This window comes from Contarinia nasturtii, unplaced genomic scaffold (genome assembly GCF_009176525.2).
Source record: "Contarinia nasturtii isolate CC-2019 unplaced genomic scaffold, AAFC_CNas_1.1 Cnas_scaffold_928, whole genome shotgun sequence".
In the NCBI taxonomy this organism is placed as follows: domain Eukaryota; kingdom Metazoa; phylum Arthropoda; class Insecta; order Diptera; family Cecidomyiidae; genus Contarinia; species Contarinia nasturtii.
In genome coordinates this window covers 3,517,870-3,531,344 of record NW_022198275.1, presented here as the reverse complement: position 1 = coordinate 3,531,344, position 13,475 = coordinate 3,517,870, and the positions used below count along the sequence as shown (strand labels likewise).

General features: G+C 35.1%; 5 protein-coding genes across 5 annotated transcripts; 3 read left to right on the top strand and 2 right to left on the bottom strand.

The window, feature by feature from the left end:
- Positions 1 to 29: 29 nt before the first annotated feature.
- On the bottom strand, positions 30 to 4,108 carry LOC116342874 (nucleolar protein 6). The gene is made up of 7 exons (XM_031770664.1): positions 2,870 to 4,108; positions 2,157 to 2,796; positions 1,788 to 2,089; positions 1,587 to 1,709; positions 1,282 to 1,422; positions 1,050 to 1,212; positions 30 to 986 (listed from the first exon to the last, which is right to left on the bottom strand). The coding sequence occupies exons 1-7, from the start codon at positions 3,975 to 3,977 to the stop codon at positions 110 to 112; spliced, it is 3,354 nt and encodes a 1,117-aa protein (XP_031626524.1). The 5' UTR covers positions 3,978 to 4,108; the 3' UTR covers positions 30 to 109.
- An 84-nt stretch (positions 4,109 to 4,192) lies between these two features.
- On the top strand, positions 4,193 to 8,160 carry LOC116342878 (U7 snRNA-associated Sm-like protein LSm10). Its single transcript, XM_031770668.1, has 3 exons — positions 4,193 to 4,405; positions 4,466 to 4,583; positions 7,362 to 8,160. The coding sequence occupies exons 1-3, from the start codon at positions 4,260 to 4,262 to the stop codon at positions 7,557 to 7,559; spliced, it is 462 nt and encodes a 153-aa protein (XP_031626528.1). The 5' UTR covers positions 4,193 to 4,259; the 3' UTR covers positions 7,560 to 8,160.
- Positions 4,801 to 7,094, top strand: LOC116342876 (5'-nucleotidase domain-containing protein 1). The gene has a single exon (XM_031770666.1). The coding sequence runs from the start codon at positions 5,328 to 5,330 to the stop codon at positions 6,912 to 6,914; it is 1,587 nt and encodes a 528-aa protein (XP_031626526.1). The 5' UTR covers positions 4,801 to 5,327; the 3' UTR covers positions 6,915 to 7,094.
- Positions 7,600 to 9,915, bottom strand: LOC116342877 (acetyl-CoA acetyltransferase, cytosolic). Its single transcript, XM_031770667.1, has 7 exons — positions 9,793 to 9,915; positions 9,236 to 9,292; positions 9,041 to 9,162; positions 8,487 to 8,964; positions 8,168 to 8,418; positions 7,952 to 8,093; positions 7,600 to 7,885 (listed from the first exon to the last, which is right to left on the bottom strand). Exons 2-7 carry the CDS (start codon positions 9,276 to 9,278, stop codon positions 7,746 to 7,748), a joined length of 1,176 nt encoding a protein of 391 aa, XP_031626527.1. The 5' UTR covers positions 9,279 to 9,292; positions 9,793 to 9,915; the 3' UTR covers positions 7,600 to 7,745.
- A 1,176-nt stretch (positions 9,916 to 11,091) lies between these two features.
- LOC116342919 (myb-like protein I) lies at positions 11,092 to 13,475 on the top strand. Its single transcript, XM_031770724.1, has 4 exons — positions 11,092 to 11,157; positions 11,574 to 11,708; positions 11,787 to 12,036; positions 12,106 to 13,475. The coding sequence occupies exons 1-4, from the start codon at positions 11,098 to 11,100 to the stop codon at positions 13,356 to 13,358; spliced, it is 1,698 nt and encodes a 565-aa protein (XP_031626584.1). The 5' UTR covers positions 11,092 to 11,097; the 3' UTR covers positions 13,359 to 13,475.

The following is a 13,475-nucleotide window of genomic DNA, read 5'->3' as shown; positions in this document are numbered from 1 at the left end:
ACATTAAATTTTATTTCATTTTTTTTTTTTTCATTTATTCAATTTTTCCAAATAAATCATTGACTTTTCTAAAAGCCAAACTTATAAATTTATAAAATGCTTATTGCGATCAATTCGCAAAATCTGTTATGCTTTCTACAAGACCTTGTCCCAAGATCAAAAAGTCATTTTTCAATTGTTCATGATTGAATTGCAATTGATCGTCATCGGCTCTTACTTGTCCAACAGCAGCACTAATCTTAAATTCTTGTTTCGTAAATGTGCTTGGTTTCCATAAGACGGCTATTCGATCCCCACCGCATGGATTATAAAAGAACATGGCTACATGACTGTAACCCGATCGCAGTTCATTTAGATATGATTCCACTGGATTATAATCGGACAATGGTATAAAAGGTTTGCGTTGTCGGCACGGTTTGTTGCTATTGCTTGAAAATTCATGAACAAGATTGTCTCTGAGGTGTCTTTTGTTGAGATTTATCAATAGGTTATATCCGTCAATCGATGCCGTGAATAGTGGCTCAGCAGTGAAATCCTTAAAAATACTGTGCTGAATGAGTTTGATGGCATGGCGAGCCAATAGAGTAATTCGAGCAAGTATTTCAACACTCGGTGTTTTCTTTGACCACACGATGTGTTTATCAATCTCACCACATGACGTAATAATGCACAACGGTGGGAATACATTTCGCGTTGAAACGAATTCCATTTCCAATTTTTCCGTATATTCACGACTTAGGTCATCATTGAAATTCAATAGAATCAACTCTGTATTCCAATTCGTATTGGACAACATATGCAAAAATCGAATGAATGCAGTCTGTGGTTGTACTGGTGCCTCCGATGCAATTGCATTATAGTATTGATGAGCGACAAGGAGTTCAATACAAATGTCATCGAACAAAAATGGATCGATCAATTGTGAGCGTAGCCATCGTTTTGCCAAAAGTACCGTTGGTCCAAATGATAAGTGCTGATGATAAAGTCTGCAAAAAGGTAATGTATAAAAATCTTTGAAAAAAATCGGATTAATTTTTTTTTACACTTACGTGTGCAAAGAGACCGTTATTTTCGGAATTAGCATCAATTCACGTTCCATTTTCGTACTTTTTACGGAAGCTCTGTATTTGGTAATGCCTTTTGTAGTCACTTCTTTCATATGCAATGCAATCTCACGTGGAACAGCTATCTTGTATCGAAACATGTAACCGTCTGAAGAAGAATATTTTTTTTAGTTTGGATTTTGCGGAGAAGATAAATATGAAAATAAATCGATGTTACCTTTAATCACGTCGACGGAATCCACATTGACCTTGGTACGAAGGTGAAATTTTTTCCGCAATCCGCGCGCAATTTGAAGACAAAACGCAGCCTTGACCCGTTCAAGTGCTCCCAATTCACTTGGCCACTTTCCAGATGTTTCTGTGTTGCCATTAACAAATTAAAATAACAAAATCAATAAATTCATATTAATATTATTTTGAAATGAAGTTTTCTACGGTATAATTGGACTCGAGAGTACAAAATACGTGATTCTTTGAATTAAAATACAGATAAAGATTACATTTAAAAAACCAGTTACCCACCGAATTGAATAACACCCTCGTTTATTATGGACGCATTGAATGTTTGCTTATCGTCTTTTGAAAACAGTCTTGCATTTGCAATGACCGGAAGTAATTCGCAATAGCGAAACACTGGCGATTGACCTAGAAACAGAGATGATTTTTTCAATTATAAAATCTCTAAATGGATGAATGGACCATTTTTCGTTATATTTCACATACCCAACACAGATGTAATAACTAGTGGCAATTCATCGAGCGATCTCAAATTTTTGCCGAGTTCATCGAATGTCTTAATAACTTGAACGGCCATATTTTCCGCATTATTGTCGCCATCTAAAAATTCCTTAAAACATTCATTAATAGCGTACGCTGAATCCATTTGTGCAGCTGTGTACTGAATTTTATCGTTATCGATATTAAAATGATGTTCCAATAAATGTTCGACAATTCGTTTGCAAACTAATCTCTTTTCGGCTAATGATGATGTCAATGAACCCCAAACACAAGCCTCCGAAATTGATCTGAAATTTATAAATGTCTCAATACACTGAAAAATGTATACAAAAAAATCCCCATTCCAATATGTACCCATCTTGGAATCGCCTCAATTCCGACTTCGAGCCCCAGAATTGTCGGTATTCTTCTGCTTCAGGTAGATTTGATTGTGGTCCTTTGTCCAAAATATCAAGTGCATATTCTTGATTTAGAACGAGTCCAATTTTCAGTACACGTTCGTTTGGTGTGTGATGTTCGTTGATATTCCAGGTTTGTGAGTTGCCTTCATGAATTTCACTTATTGGTAAAATTGCATGAACACGTTTATCCAAGCCTTTCCGTAGAACACCCAATACCATTTTTTCTGCATATGCATGCCAAAAACCGCATACACTAAATAATGTTTCAGATTGTTCTGACTTCTTCAACAAGTTGGTCACATCAAATCGAACGATGTGGTCAACCTGGGTGTACAACGGCATTTTAGTTGCAAACAAAAATCGAAAACTATTTACATGTTCGTTGTTTAATAATTTCAATGCGAGCGAGCTTTCATGACGTACACGACGATATATGTCCAACGAGAGATTGGCACAAATATTATAGTAACCAGTCGAATCGATAAATACAACATCGAAATACTGATGGAAAATCTCTGGTTCGGGTTGTGTTGTACGGAACTTTGACTCATAAATCGAAATGCTCTTGTTTAATTCATCCCATGATGTATTGGCTGGAATTAAGAAAAAAAAAAACACTTTTTATCTTTTTGATCAGAAAGTATTTCGTGTAAGTGCACCCCTCACCTAGATGAATCCAAGCCTGGCGAATAATTTGATAGCTATTCATTGACGGTGTGATTAGATTCTTTTGTATCAAATATGCGATAAACATTGACAAAATGAAGCCATTGAAACCACCCTCTCCCACATTGTATTCGCGTTGCTTCAACCAAATTTTCAACAAAATTATGGCATCTCTGACGTGTGGATTAGTGCCGAGCGTATTGCATAGATATGTGTCATTAAATTTTGTATTTAAATCACCCAAAATAGTGCTATTATAATAGGGCGTTGCTGAATGTTCCGTATTTTTAATAACATCAGTCGATGTCTTCTTTTTCGAACATTTCAGTTCGGTCAATTGTTTAACGTTCGATTTTTCCGGTGCCAAGCGTTCGATTTTAAAACTTTCTTCGCCGCAAGTGGCTCGCAAATGGAAACAAATGTTTTTTCCATATTTTCCAGTCGGCTCTAGCACTAAAACCGGTTGGAATGGATTTCCATTTACAAAAGTGAATTTACAATTGGTCACTTGATCCCAAGATTTAACTTTCAACGCAAGATAGCTCAAATAGAGTGCCTTTTTTCGATGGTAGATTCCGTTTAAGTGATTGCCTTTGGGGAAAAAATCGGCCGGAATCTCAATACAAATATCTAAAGTGGTTTGCACTTTGATAACTGTTTGTGCCCGAAACGATCCAACCGGAAAAATTGAAGACGGTGTAACGAAACGGAATTTAATTGGTGCTGAATCAAATGGAATCTCCTCGCTGATCGGTGGCACAATTTTATTTTTCTTCAACCATTTCAATTCGTGAACCGGTGTTTCGTTCTCTTGCGTCGGTAGCGATTTTAAAAATTCGACTAATCCTTTGAAAAATGTTTCAGCAAATGCCGCTCGTTTTTCGGTTAATTTGGTTTCTTTCAACAATTCTTCGGTTTGCAAGTGGAAAAAATTCGAATGATACAATTTTTCGGTGGCTTTTAACTGATTGATTTCTTCAACTTTGGCCACTTTGTGTAGGTCTTTCTTTAGCTTCAGCTTTTTTGCGGCTGGATCAACCGATGTTTGGCTATCATTTTCTTGCACGTTTTTACGCTTTTTTGTTGATTTTTCATTTGGATTCAACATATTTTTAACAACGATGTTTTTTAAAACTTAAAACAGAACAAATTTGTTAATTTTTCAGAAATTAAACATACCGCACTTGTAACAGAGATTGATATATACACACGTGTTGGTAGATGTCAAAGTGATATTTGTCTGTCAAATGTGTGCTGACAATTTTTGTCAGCAAAACAAATGGCGATTGGAACGAACCCAGTGAATTGACATTTCAACACATTCGAAGGAACGTAAACAAAGCAAGCCGCAAGCATTTGGGCTGCATTCAATCATAACCAAATTAGCAATATGGATTCAAGAAATTACACAAAACTTGAATGTTCTAAATTGTACAATAGTTTATCATGTATTCCACTCATTTTAAAAGATAAAAATACAATCATCGACCTTTGGAATGATACTACTGTGGCGGGAACTATTCACGATGTTGATGGGTATATAGTGATATACATTTGTTTTCGAATTTGATCGCATTTTACATTCAATTTCTGCAGATTTATGAACATCACAATGATAAATGTGGTTTTTATCGATCAACAAGGCAAAATGAGACCACTGGATAATTTTTTCGTTCTCGCCAGAAATGTTAAATACATTCACATTCCAAATGAGGTATATACACTTTTTATATTGATTATTTTATTTAAAAAAAAATAGGAAACATATTTATGCCATTTATGTAGTTCGTTTTACTTTAACCAACAAACAATTTGATGACACATACATTGTGTTTTTATCGCGCTTAATTGGCTCAGCTGTTGTTGGTATAATTCAATTTGACATATTATGTCACCGCCCTATGACTATGAACAGTTGTCAAAGTTTGTACACGACTTTTTAGCTAGATTGTATACAAGGTACAAGCATCTCATGTAAATGAATGTGCCCAAAACAAAAAAAAACGATTTGTAAAAACGAATGGTTATTCGTTGTTTGTTTGTGTGGCCCGAAGGTGATAAAATTGTGCTCAAATCATTTTGATTGAATTAACAATACAGTATATTTAACAAGTGGTCGTCTCAACGTTACATTCGTTTTGTAAAACATCAATTTTCACACAACTCAGTACCCATGATCAGTTTGTATTTTACGTGAATTTTCTACAATTTTGTGACACAGAACATTTTGAAAAAACATACGCGAAATTTTTTGGCTTGATAATCGATGCGAATTTTTGCGATGAAAAATTAGTTTAATTCAACTTGAGCACAAACAAGACTGATAAGTAAAGTAAATAAATAAAAGCTGCTATTCATTTATCGAAAATAAAACAAGGATAAAAGAAAAGACAAACACGAAAAGATAAAGACGAACTTCGTAAAAAAACTAATAATCAAAATCAACATCTCAAAAAGTATGATAATAAGTAAGAGTGTGTTACGAAGTCAAGTGCAAAGCAAATCATGTGGACAATATACATGTCAAGTGCGTAGTCTATTTTTATGTATTGATGCATCGATTGAGAATACAAACAACGCCAAGCATAATTTCAAGCTCATTCGTCAATATCACCTGGGCGGCACAACGTTAAACAATATTAAACAGTTAAAGACGACGACGTCGACGACAGCAACAACAAAAACCTTGGATTCACTGTGTACGAATCGGAAATATTCCCGTTTTTCTGCCAATACAATTCTCACTGGAACTGACATGATGAAATTCACGGACTACGATTGTATTGGCTTCGATTTAGACAATACGCTGTTGCGTTACAAGCTAACGGAAATGGTTGAATTGGAATATCGTGTGCTGGCCAATTTTCTAATAACGAGCAAAGGTTATGCGAGCAAATATTTGGAACGGCCGATGATCGAAAACATTGATTTTTTGCAAAAAGGTTTAATCATCGATTTTGCACGTGGCAACATTTTGAAGATTGCGTACGATGGCTATATATCAAAAGCGTGTCACGGCACCAAACCCTTATGTGATGAGGAAATTGTCAAGATCTACGGTAAAAATCGAAGTTGGCAGGTGACCAGCGATTTTTGTAAGAACTTACTGGAGGCTTGGCATGGACCGTTAGCTGAAGACATGCGGACACTACTCGATTATTTTGATATGCCCGCTTCGCTTGTATTCGCTCGTATCGTTGACACCCTTGATGATGCCAATGGAAATAAACCATTGGCCAAGTACAATATTTGGCCCGACGTTTTGGACGGACTTTGCGAAATCTTCACATGGGAACACTTTGAAAATGATCGTAGCAAATATTTTTCTAGCGTTAAAGTGGATCCAGGCCGATACATTCATAAATCATCCGAATCGTTGAAAAACTGGCTAACGGAATTAAGAAAACATAAAACCGTGTTTTTGTTGACTGGTTCGCATATTGACTTTGCGAGTTTTACATCGTCGTATGCATTTGGAAAAGATTGGCGCAATTTTTTCGATGTGATCATTTGTTTTGCAAAAAAGCCTGGATTTTTTGCTAAGGACCGTCCGTTTTTGCGATCACATGACACTGAAGAAACAACCGAAGAAATCGATCCGTCGCAAATGAAACTTGGCGAAGTTTATACGCAGGGAAACTGGAACGGTCTGATGGAATGTTTGGCTCAAAAATCAAAAACCTCCAGACCAAAGGTGCTTTACATAGGAGACAATTTGATACAAGACGTCTACTCACCCAATGATTATTCAAAAGCCGATACAATCGCTATTTCTGAAGAAATGACAGCCGAAGGAATGAACGGACCGGCCACGGAACACAAAGATCAAAGGTTGCTTTGTTCACCGTTATGGGGCACATATTTTTTGGCGAGCAACGACGAACCAACCATTTGGCTTGAAATCATTCGCAAACATTCAAAACTTTGCGTACCAAATATGGAATACATTGCCGCAAATCCAATTGATCATGAATTCAAGATTTTTACACAGAAAATGTGTACAAACGGTTTCTATCCGAGTGAACCGATTTGCTTTTCGAAATAAAAAAAAAATTTCGATTCGAAGATTTAGCGAAGAAAAAATACAATAATGACACAGATAAAAGATTTCTATGAGATTACCATTTTACTTTGCAATTCAAATGGACTTTAGTTCTTTGTGATTTTACGTTGCTCATTACAATATTTTGACATTATAATATTTATATAAATATCAATCCGTTTTACCATATCAATTCACAGTTTCTTTGGCTACTAACATATATAGTATAAAATAAACTTTGACCAAATTAATTTAACATAAAGTAAACGTTCTGTTCTTTTTTTCGTTTAAAATAGACAATAAATGTAATGAATAATAAATCAGTTGATTGTCATTCTGAAATTATGGATTCTCTGTTATTCTTATTTATTTTAATTAGTTTCGTTGAAACGAACACTTGAATGTGAAAAACAAGCAATAAAGTATGACCTTGACCATTTTAATTTACAGGTCGATGTAACACAGGCTTTGGAGAAACTTTTTAACAAGAAACCAAGAGATATGAAAGACAAGCAACCACAAAAATCATTCAAATTGAAACGAGCGCAAAAATATCAGTTGGAAACATTGCGTGAACTCGCAGCTCAACAGGAAAACCAGGAAAGTGATGAAGCGTCACAAGGAACATCATCAGAAAATACCGCATAAACAATTCTCATCATTCATACACGAAAAAAAATCCATTTCATTTTCTTCGGAAACAAATATAAAATTTAACAAATGTGTGAAAGTTTTATTGTCACATGTAAAGCCATTTTGATTATTTTTGCCAAGCACAACGTCAAGTTTGTTCATAAAAAAAAAATACAATTTCTTCGAAACCATTGAACATTTTCATAACAGTTCAATGGCAATTGCTATTCCCATTCCGCCGCCAACACATAATGAGGCGACACCTTTGCGACCGCCAGTTCTTTTCAGTGCATAGATTAAGGTGACTAGTACACGACAACCAGATGCACCTATTGGATGACCTAATAGCATAAAAATGGAGCAAAGTTAAACTTTTGAATAAAATTTAAATATAACGAGGTACTTACCAAGTGCGATTGCACCACCGTTAATGTTTATTTTTGACTCGTCAATATTCAATTCCTTGTTGACAGACAAAGACACAGCGGCAAAGGCTTCATTCAGTTCATAAAGATCCACTTCATCTTTATTCCATCCGGCTTTTTTTAGCTAAAAAATAACAATAAAATGTATTTATCTGCTAATAAACGTGAAAAATGCGTCCCATTAACCATAATACTAACCACAATCTGAACAGCGCTGCTCGCGCCCATTCCCATAAAGTTGGGATCAACTCCGGCTTGACCAAATGCGACGATGCGGGCCAAAGGTGTGGCACCACGTTTTTGTGCCTCGGCGTGTGACATCAAAAGTACAGCCGCTGCTGAATCATTCAGTCCGGATGCGTTTCCAGCAGTGACCGAACCATTCTTATCGAAACAAGGTCTTAGTTTTGCTAGTGTTTCGGCTGTTGTTCCATGTTTCGGAAATTCATCTGCAATAGAAAAAAAAACATTTTTACAGTAAATAATATTAAGCAATAAATTTTGAGCACGAACATACCTTTATCGAATAATGTAACACCAGTTCGGCTTGGAATTGGAACAGGTACAATTTCAGCATCAAAATAGCCATTTTTCTGTGCAGCTTCCGCCAATTGTTGTGAACGTGCTGCATACGAGTCTTGTTCTTCACGAGTATTTTCAAACTTTTTATTACAATTTTCGGCAGTGATTCCCATGTGAATGTCACTAAATGCATCGGTGAGGCCATCATTCAACATTGTATCGGTAAGATTTGTTGAGCCCAATTTAACGCCAGCACGTAATTGAACGGCATGTGGTGCCAATGTCATACTTTCTTGGCCACCGCAAACCACAACGTTTGATTCGCCTGATTTAATCGATTGAAAGCCAAGGTATACTGATTTCAAACCAGAGCCACAAAGCATATTGCAGCCAAATGCGGGCACATCTTGTGGGATGCCAGCTTTAATTGAAGCTTGACGTGCAGGATTTTGGCCAGCGGCTGCAGTTAGGGTCTGTATTCAAATGACAAAAATGTGCAAAATCTCTTGTTATAAAATTCGAAAACAAAATTAAAAATTATTCTCTTACTTGACCAAGTATGACTTCATTAACATCAGCTGCATTTGTATTGGCACGATTCAGCACCTCTTTAACAACGATTGCACCAAGATCCGAAGCTGGCACTTTAGATAGGGTTCCATTGAAATTTCCTAATATATAAAATTAGCGCAAATGAATATGTTGAACATCAAATTTCGTTAATTTTTTTGAAAATTTTCTTACCGATTGGTGTTCGGGCAGCTGAAACAATATATACGTCACTCATTATCTGTTTTAAAACTGTAAAGTTCAGAGATAAGTATAGAATCTATCAAAAATGATGTGAAACACAATGAAAAATGACTGAATTGTGTCAATATTGAAATCACTTTCTAAAGTGTGTTAAAAGCAAACAGAAATGTGAATAAAAAATGCCCAAAAACTGAGGAAACACAATGTTATATCATAAGACGTTTGTACACAATTACACACACTCAAATGATGTTTTCGGAGAAAGTTTTGAAAGCAAACATGATCACTGGTATCGTAATTAACACCCAGTCACCAATACACACAAAAACTTGTTTCAAAAATATCATATGCAACTGTATGGCTTGATACATTACATACGTATCACTGTGTTTGTTCGTGGCATACATTGGAATTTCGCATATTACCGGATTAAATTTCTAATTTTCTTTTAATTGGTATTTTTTTGTGCAAATGAACAATAATATTAAGGTAATTAAAGTTTTCGGGCAATTTTTGTATTCAATTATCGCAAATAAACCAAAACTCACTTAAAAACTCGTTTAATTTAGCAATCCGAGTAAAAATGTGCCGTCTGAATACGAACAATGTTGGTTTGTTACTGATGCCATCATATGGTATTTAGCCGCATATGCCACATGCACGTTATCGCTCTGTAGAGCAACAAAGACTGAATGAATTTCCCCTCTTTTGCGTTTATAAGCAAAGGCGTGTAAAATGAATCACACTATTTCATTAACAAGAAATGTCACTTACACTACACTGATTCTGCTCAACGATAGTGATGTTATCTGTTGAACAAAAAATGAATTACAACAATTTTATTGTGCTTTCAACAAAACAACATTTTTATTTGTTATTACAAAGTTCACTCGATTTATTTTTATCAATTTTTTATGTATTTTCATTATATTAACGATGGTTTTTTCTTCTTGAAACAAAGTGCAATGAATGAAAAATATATTAAAAAATTCATATCGACTTTATCGTTTTTGAATGGAGTTTTGAGCAATTTCAATCCATAAGGTATCTTTTACTTATAATTTTAAAATGTAATTCTCTGCTTTTGAAATTCAGTACAGACATACAGAAAATCAACTCATGACGCAAACTTAGTATAGTAATTGAAAATCAATAATTATCATATGTTTTGAATCAATAATGAACTTATAATATTGGTGACATCGACATACATCGACATAGTATTTCCGATGTGACTTCTTTGAAAAAAAAAATCGAAAAGAATTTCTTTCTTGTGTTTAAATGTTGAGTTTTTCATGGAATGAATAATAAAAAAGACTGCAATGTAGTTTACCAATGAAGTAGAAGGATAACATATTTTTGTGATTTTCGAGTATATTTCAATATAAATATGATCTAGAATATGATTGAAAGTTCAAATAGCACATTATGCATAATGAAATAGCTATTCAAGCGATAATAAAGTAAAAAAAAAGTTGAAATGTTTCCAAGTAGGCCACAGTTTTATATGATCCATAAAATGTATGAGCTAAAATATCAGATTTTTTAAATAAATATCTATGATTCACTTTGTTCGTTATTGTTGATTAGCTTTAATCGAATATTTTAATTTTCAAAAACATATTTTTCTTCATCGTTAGAAAAGCAATGGTTTTATTGAATTATGGTTACTAAGACAAATCTTTGATATCATCCCAATTTTTTCTTAGAATTTCACCACTGGAAATGACTAAACGGCAGCTTCTTGTTGTCAGTGCAATATACAATGAAAACGTGTGAAATAATAACGTAAATATTAATGAGTTTTTTCATGATGTATTTTCAAGAATTTCTTCCTTCAGTTGTCGATTTGCATGTTTGATATGGCCAAGAAAATAAAATTCCAGAAAACATGGATAAGAGTTATTATTAAGGTAAGCTATGATAATCGTGGTATTTTACGTTAACGTAAAATATATTCTCATATTCTTATTTTTCCAACGAACACCAAATTTAAAAGAAAAAATTCAAATTTCTTGTAAAATAGTGTTGATTTAGTCAAAAGTATATGCGAAATAAAATTATTTAAATGTTGAAATTATAGTTGGAAAATAACTCTTAAATAATGAATTAATCATTAAAACAAATTCCTCTGGAATATTTTATTGCCCAAAAACCATATGTTTTCACCCAGGAATTGATCTGAATATTAAAAATACCGTCAGAGCGAGAATTTTTTGTTCTCGACTACATTAAATTGGGACTCATGTTCAAGTCATCATTAATATTCAAGTTTAATTAAACTAGATGTAAAATGTATTGAAATTCAAATTAAAAAAAATTCGAATAGTCAAGCGTGTGCATGAGTATAAAAGGGAGCCCATCACAACGATTGATACTCATTTCGAATCTCATCGATTTCAAGCAATCAAACGAGATGAAATACTTCTGCGCCGTTTTTATTGGCTTTGCCATCATTCAAACGGTAAGTTTTAGTGTTGAAAGTTTCTTTTTTAAAATCGAGTGTTCGAGTCATTACTTTCGATGAATTTCGTACTTTCAGATTCCTGTTGAATCAGGACCATTGGATGGCGTAAATAATGCTTATGGAAGTGCTTCGGCAGCAGCATCAGCTTTCTGGAATGGTCAGGGTCACGGCTCTAATCAAGTCTTGCAAAATGGTCCATCTTCCACTTCGGCATCAGCACGTAAGAATGACATCTCAATCGATGTAGATATTTCGCAAAAGCAGCAAGGTGCGATGAAAAACAACTTCAATAATGGCTTTAATTTGCCACACCAATATAGTTCAGGTAAAGAATCTGGATTTTCTCTTGAAGTTGGTGGTGCCAACAATCTCTTTAAATTCGTTCCCAACAAAGGAAACATGAATGAACAGGAAATGCATCAACACATCAGCCAATATCTCAAAAATATGAACGCTGGATCGAATATTCCATCAACATCAGGACATGGACATGGGCATGGCCATGGACAAGGTGGTCATCAATCAAGCAACAGTAAAAATGATATCTCAATCGATTTGGATATATCAACAAACTCCAACAATCAAAATACACACGGAAAAAACATGGATCCAAATATGCTTAAATACTTGCAGCAGCAACAACAACAACAAGGCCAAAACTATGTCGGTTTGGCAGCAACTAATCAAGCTGATGCCCCTAATCCAGCCGCACCTGGTATGTTTAGCAATGCTCTTGGTTCAGTTGGCTCCGCAGCATCATCTCTCAAGGACAAACTTTGGGGTTCCAAAGAAAACACTCCTCCAAGCACACCACAAAATGGATCCAAAAATGAGAAAAATATATCTCTTGACATCGATTTGGATACAGATGGTGATGGTAAAGCTGACCAAAAAATTAATGTAGACATTGACACCAACTCAGACGAAAAAGACCTTGATCGCGAACGCAATAGTTTAAAATCGGGTCATGACGCACATATGGGCGAACATGATAAGGGATTGGGAAAATCAGGCAAGAAAGAAAAGAAACAAAAGAAACAAAAGATTAAGAATCAGAAGAACAAGCATGTATCAAATTTGTCATGGACAAATGCTCATACTACAAACCATTACCATCCTGATCCACGTGCAGCTCAACCATCAGTCGTTCAAATTCACCTTCCACCACCAATGGCTATGCATCATTATAATGTTCCTCCACCACCAATGCCACCAAGCACTACTTACAATAGCATGAATGCTGCAGCATCTAGTCTTAGCTTGCAATCTACAACTGTTCCAAATGGATGTCCATATGCCCATTCACATGCTGCAGCAATGTCTGGATATGGCCATCCACATGGTCCGATGCCACCAACCGGATTCCATGGCAAAGGAAATGCTGTTTCAAGCTTGAATGGTCTACCAAGTGGTATGTACGGTCATGCTGATGCTGCAGTTAACATGCAATCCGGAGTTCCATCTTATGGTGCTCAACCAACTTCATTCAATCATATGAATCAAGTACCAAACATGCAAACTGGTCCATACAACAATGGAGCTTCATATAGTCCAATGCATGGCAAACAAAATTACTACGGCCCATCCTCAACCAATCACTATCAACAACAAATGCCACAGCAATATACCCAAACCCCATACCATTAAATGAACCAAATTACCGAATTTTTGACAACAAATTAAAAGCTGCTTATCGCATTTAATTTTCAATAATGTTCAAGCCGAAAACTTACTTTTCAAAATAAATACATTGCAACATATTAA

Bases quoted from the DNA above. Each gene is read 5' to 3' on its own strand.
- LOC116342874 (XM_031770664.1), bottom strand. From the start codon at position 3,977: ATGTTGAATCCAAATGAAAAATCAACAAAAAAGCGTAAAAACGTGCAA. The intron at 1,710-1,787 runs GTATGTGAAATA...CTCTGTTTCTAG, and splicing joins AGTTATTACATCTGTGTTGG to GTCAATCGCCAGTGTTTCGC. The intron at 1,213-1,281 runs GTAACATCGATT...ATTCTTCTTCAG, and splicing joins TTCCGTCGACGTGATTAAAG to ACGGTTACATGTTTCGATAC.
- LOC116342878 (XM_031770668.1), top strand. From the start codon at position 4,260: ATGGATTCAAGAAATTACACAAAACTTGAATGTTCTAAATTGTACAAT. The intron at 4,406-4,465 runs GTATATAGTGAT...CAATTTCTGCAG, and splicing joins ACTATTCACGATGTTGATGG to ATTTATGAACATCACAATGA. The intron at 4,584-7,361 runs GTATATACACTT...TTTAATTTACAG, and splicing joins ACATTCACATTCCAAATGAG to GTCGATGTAACACAGGCTTT.
- LOC116342876 (XM_031770666.1), top strand. From the start codon at position 5,328: ATGATAATAAGTAAGAGTGTGTTACGAAGTCAAGTGCAAAGCAAATCA.
- LOC116342877 (XM_031770667.1), bottom strand. From the start codon at position 9,278: ATGAGTGACGTATATATTGTTTCAGCTGCCCGAACACCAATCG. The intron at 8,419-8,486 runs GTATGTTCGTGC...TTTCTATTGCAG, and splicing joins TGTTACATTATTCGATAAAG to ATGAATTTCCGAAACATGGA. The intron at 8,094-8,167 runs GTTAGTATTATG...GTTATTTTTTAG, and splicing joins GCAGCGCTGTTCAGATTGTG to CTAAAAAAAGCCGGATGGAA.
- LOC116342919 (XM_031770724.1), top strand. From the start codon at position 11,098: ATGTTTGATATGGCCAAGAAAATAAAATTCCAGAAAACATGGATAAGA. The intron at 11,709-11,786 runs GTAAGTTTTAGT...TCGTACTTTCAG, and splicing joins GCTTTGCCATCATTCAAACG to ATTCCTGTTGAATCAGGACC. The intron at 12,037-12,105 runs GTAAAGAATCTG...TTCCCAACAAAG, and splicing joins GCCACACCAATATAGTTCAG to GAAACATGAATGAACAGGAA.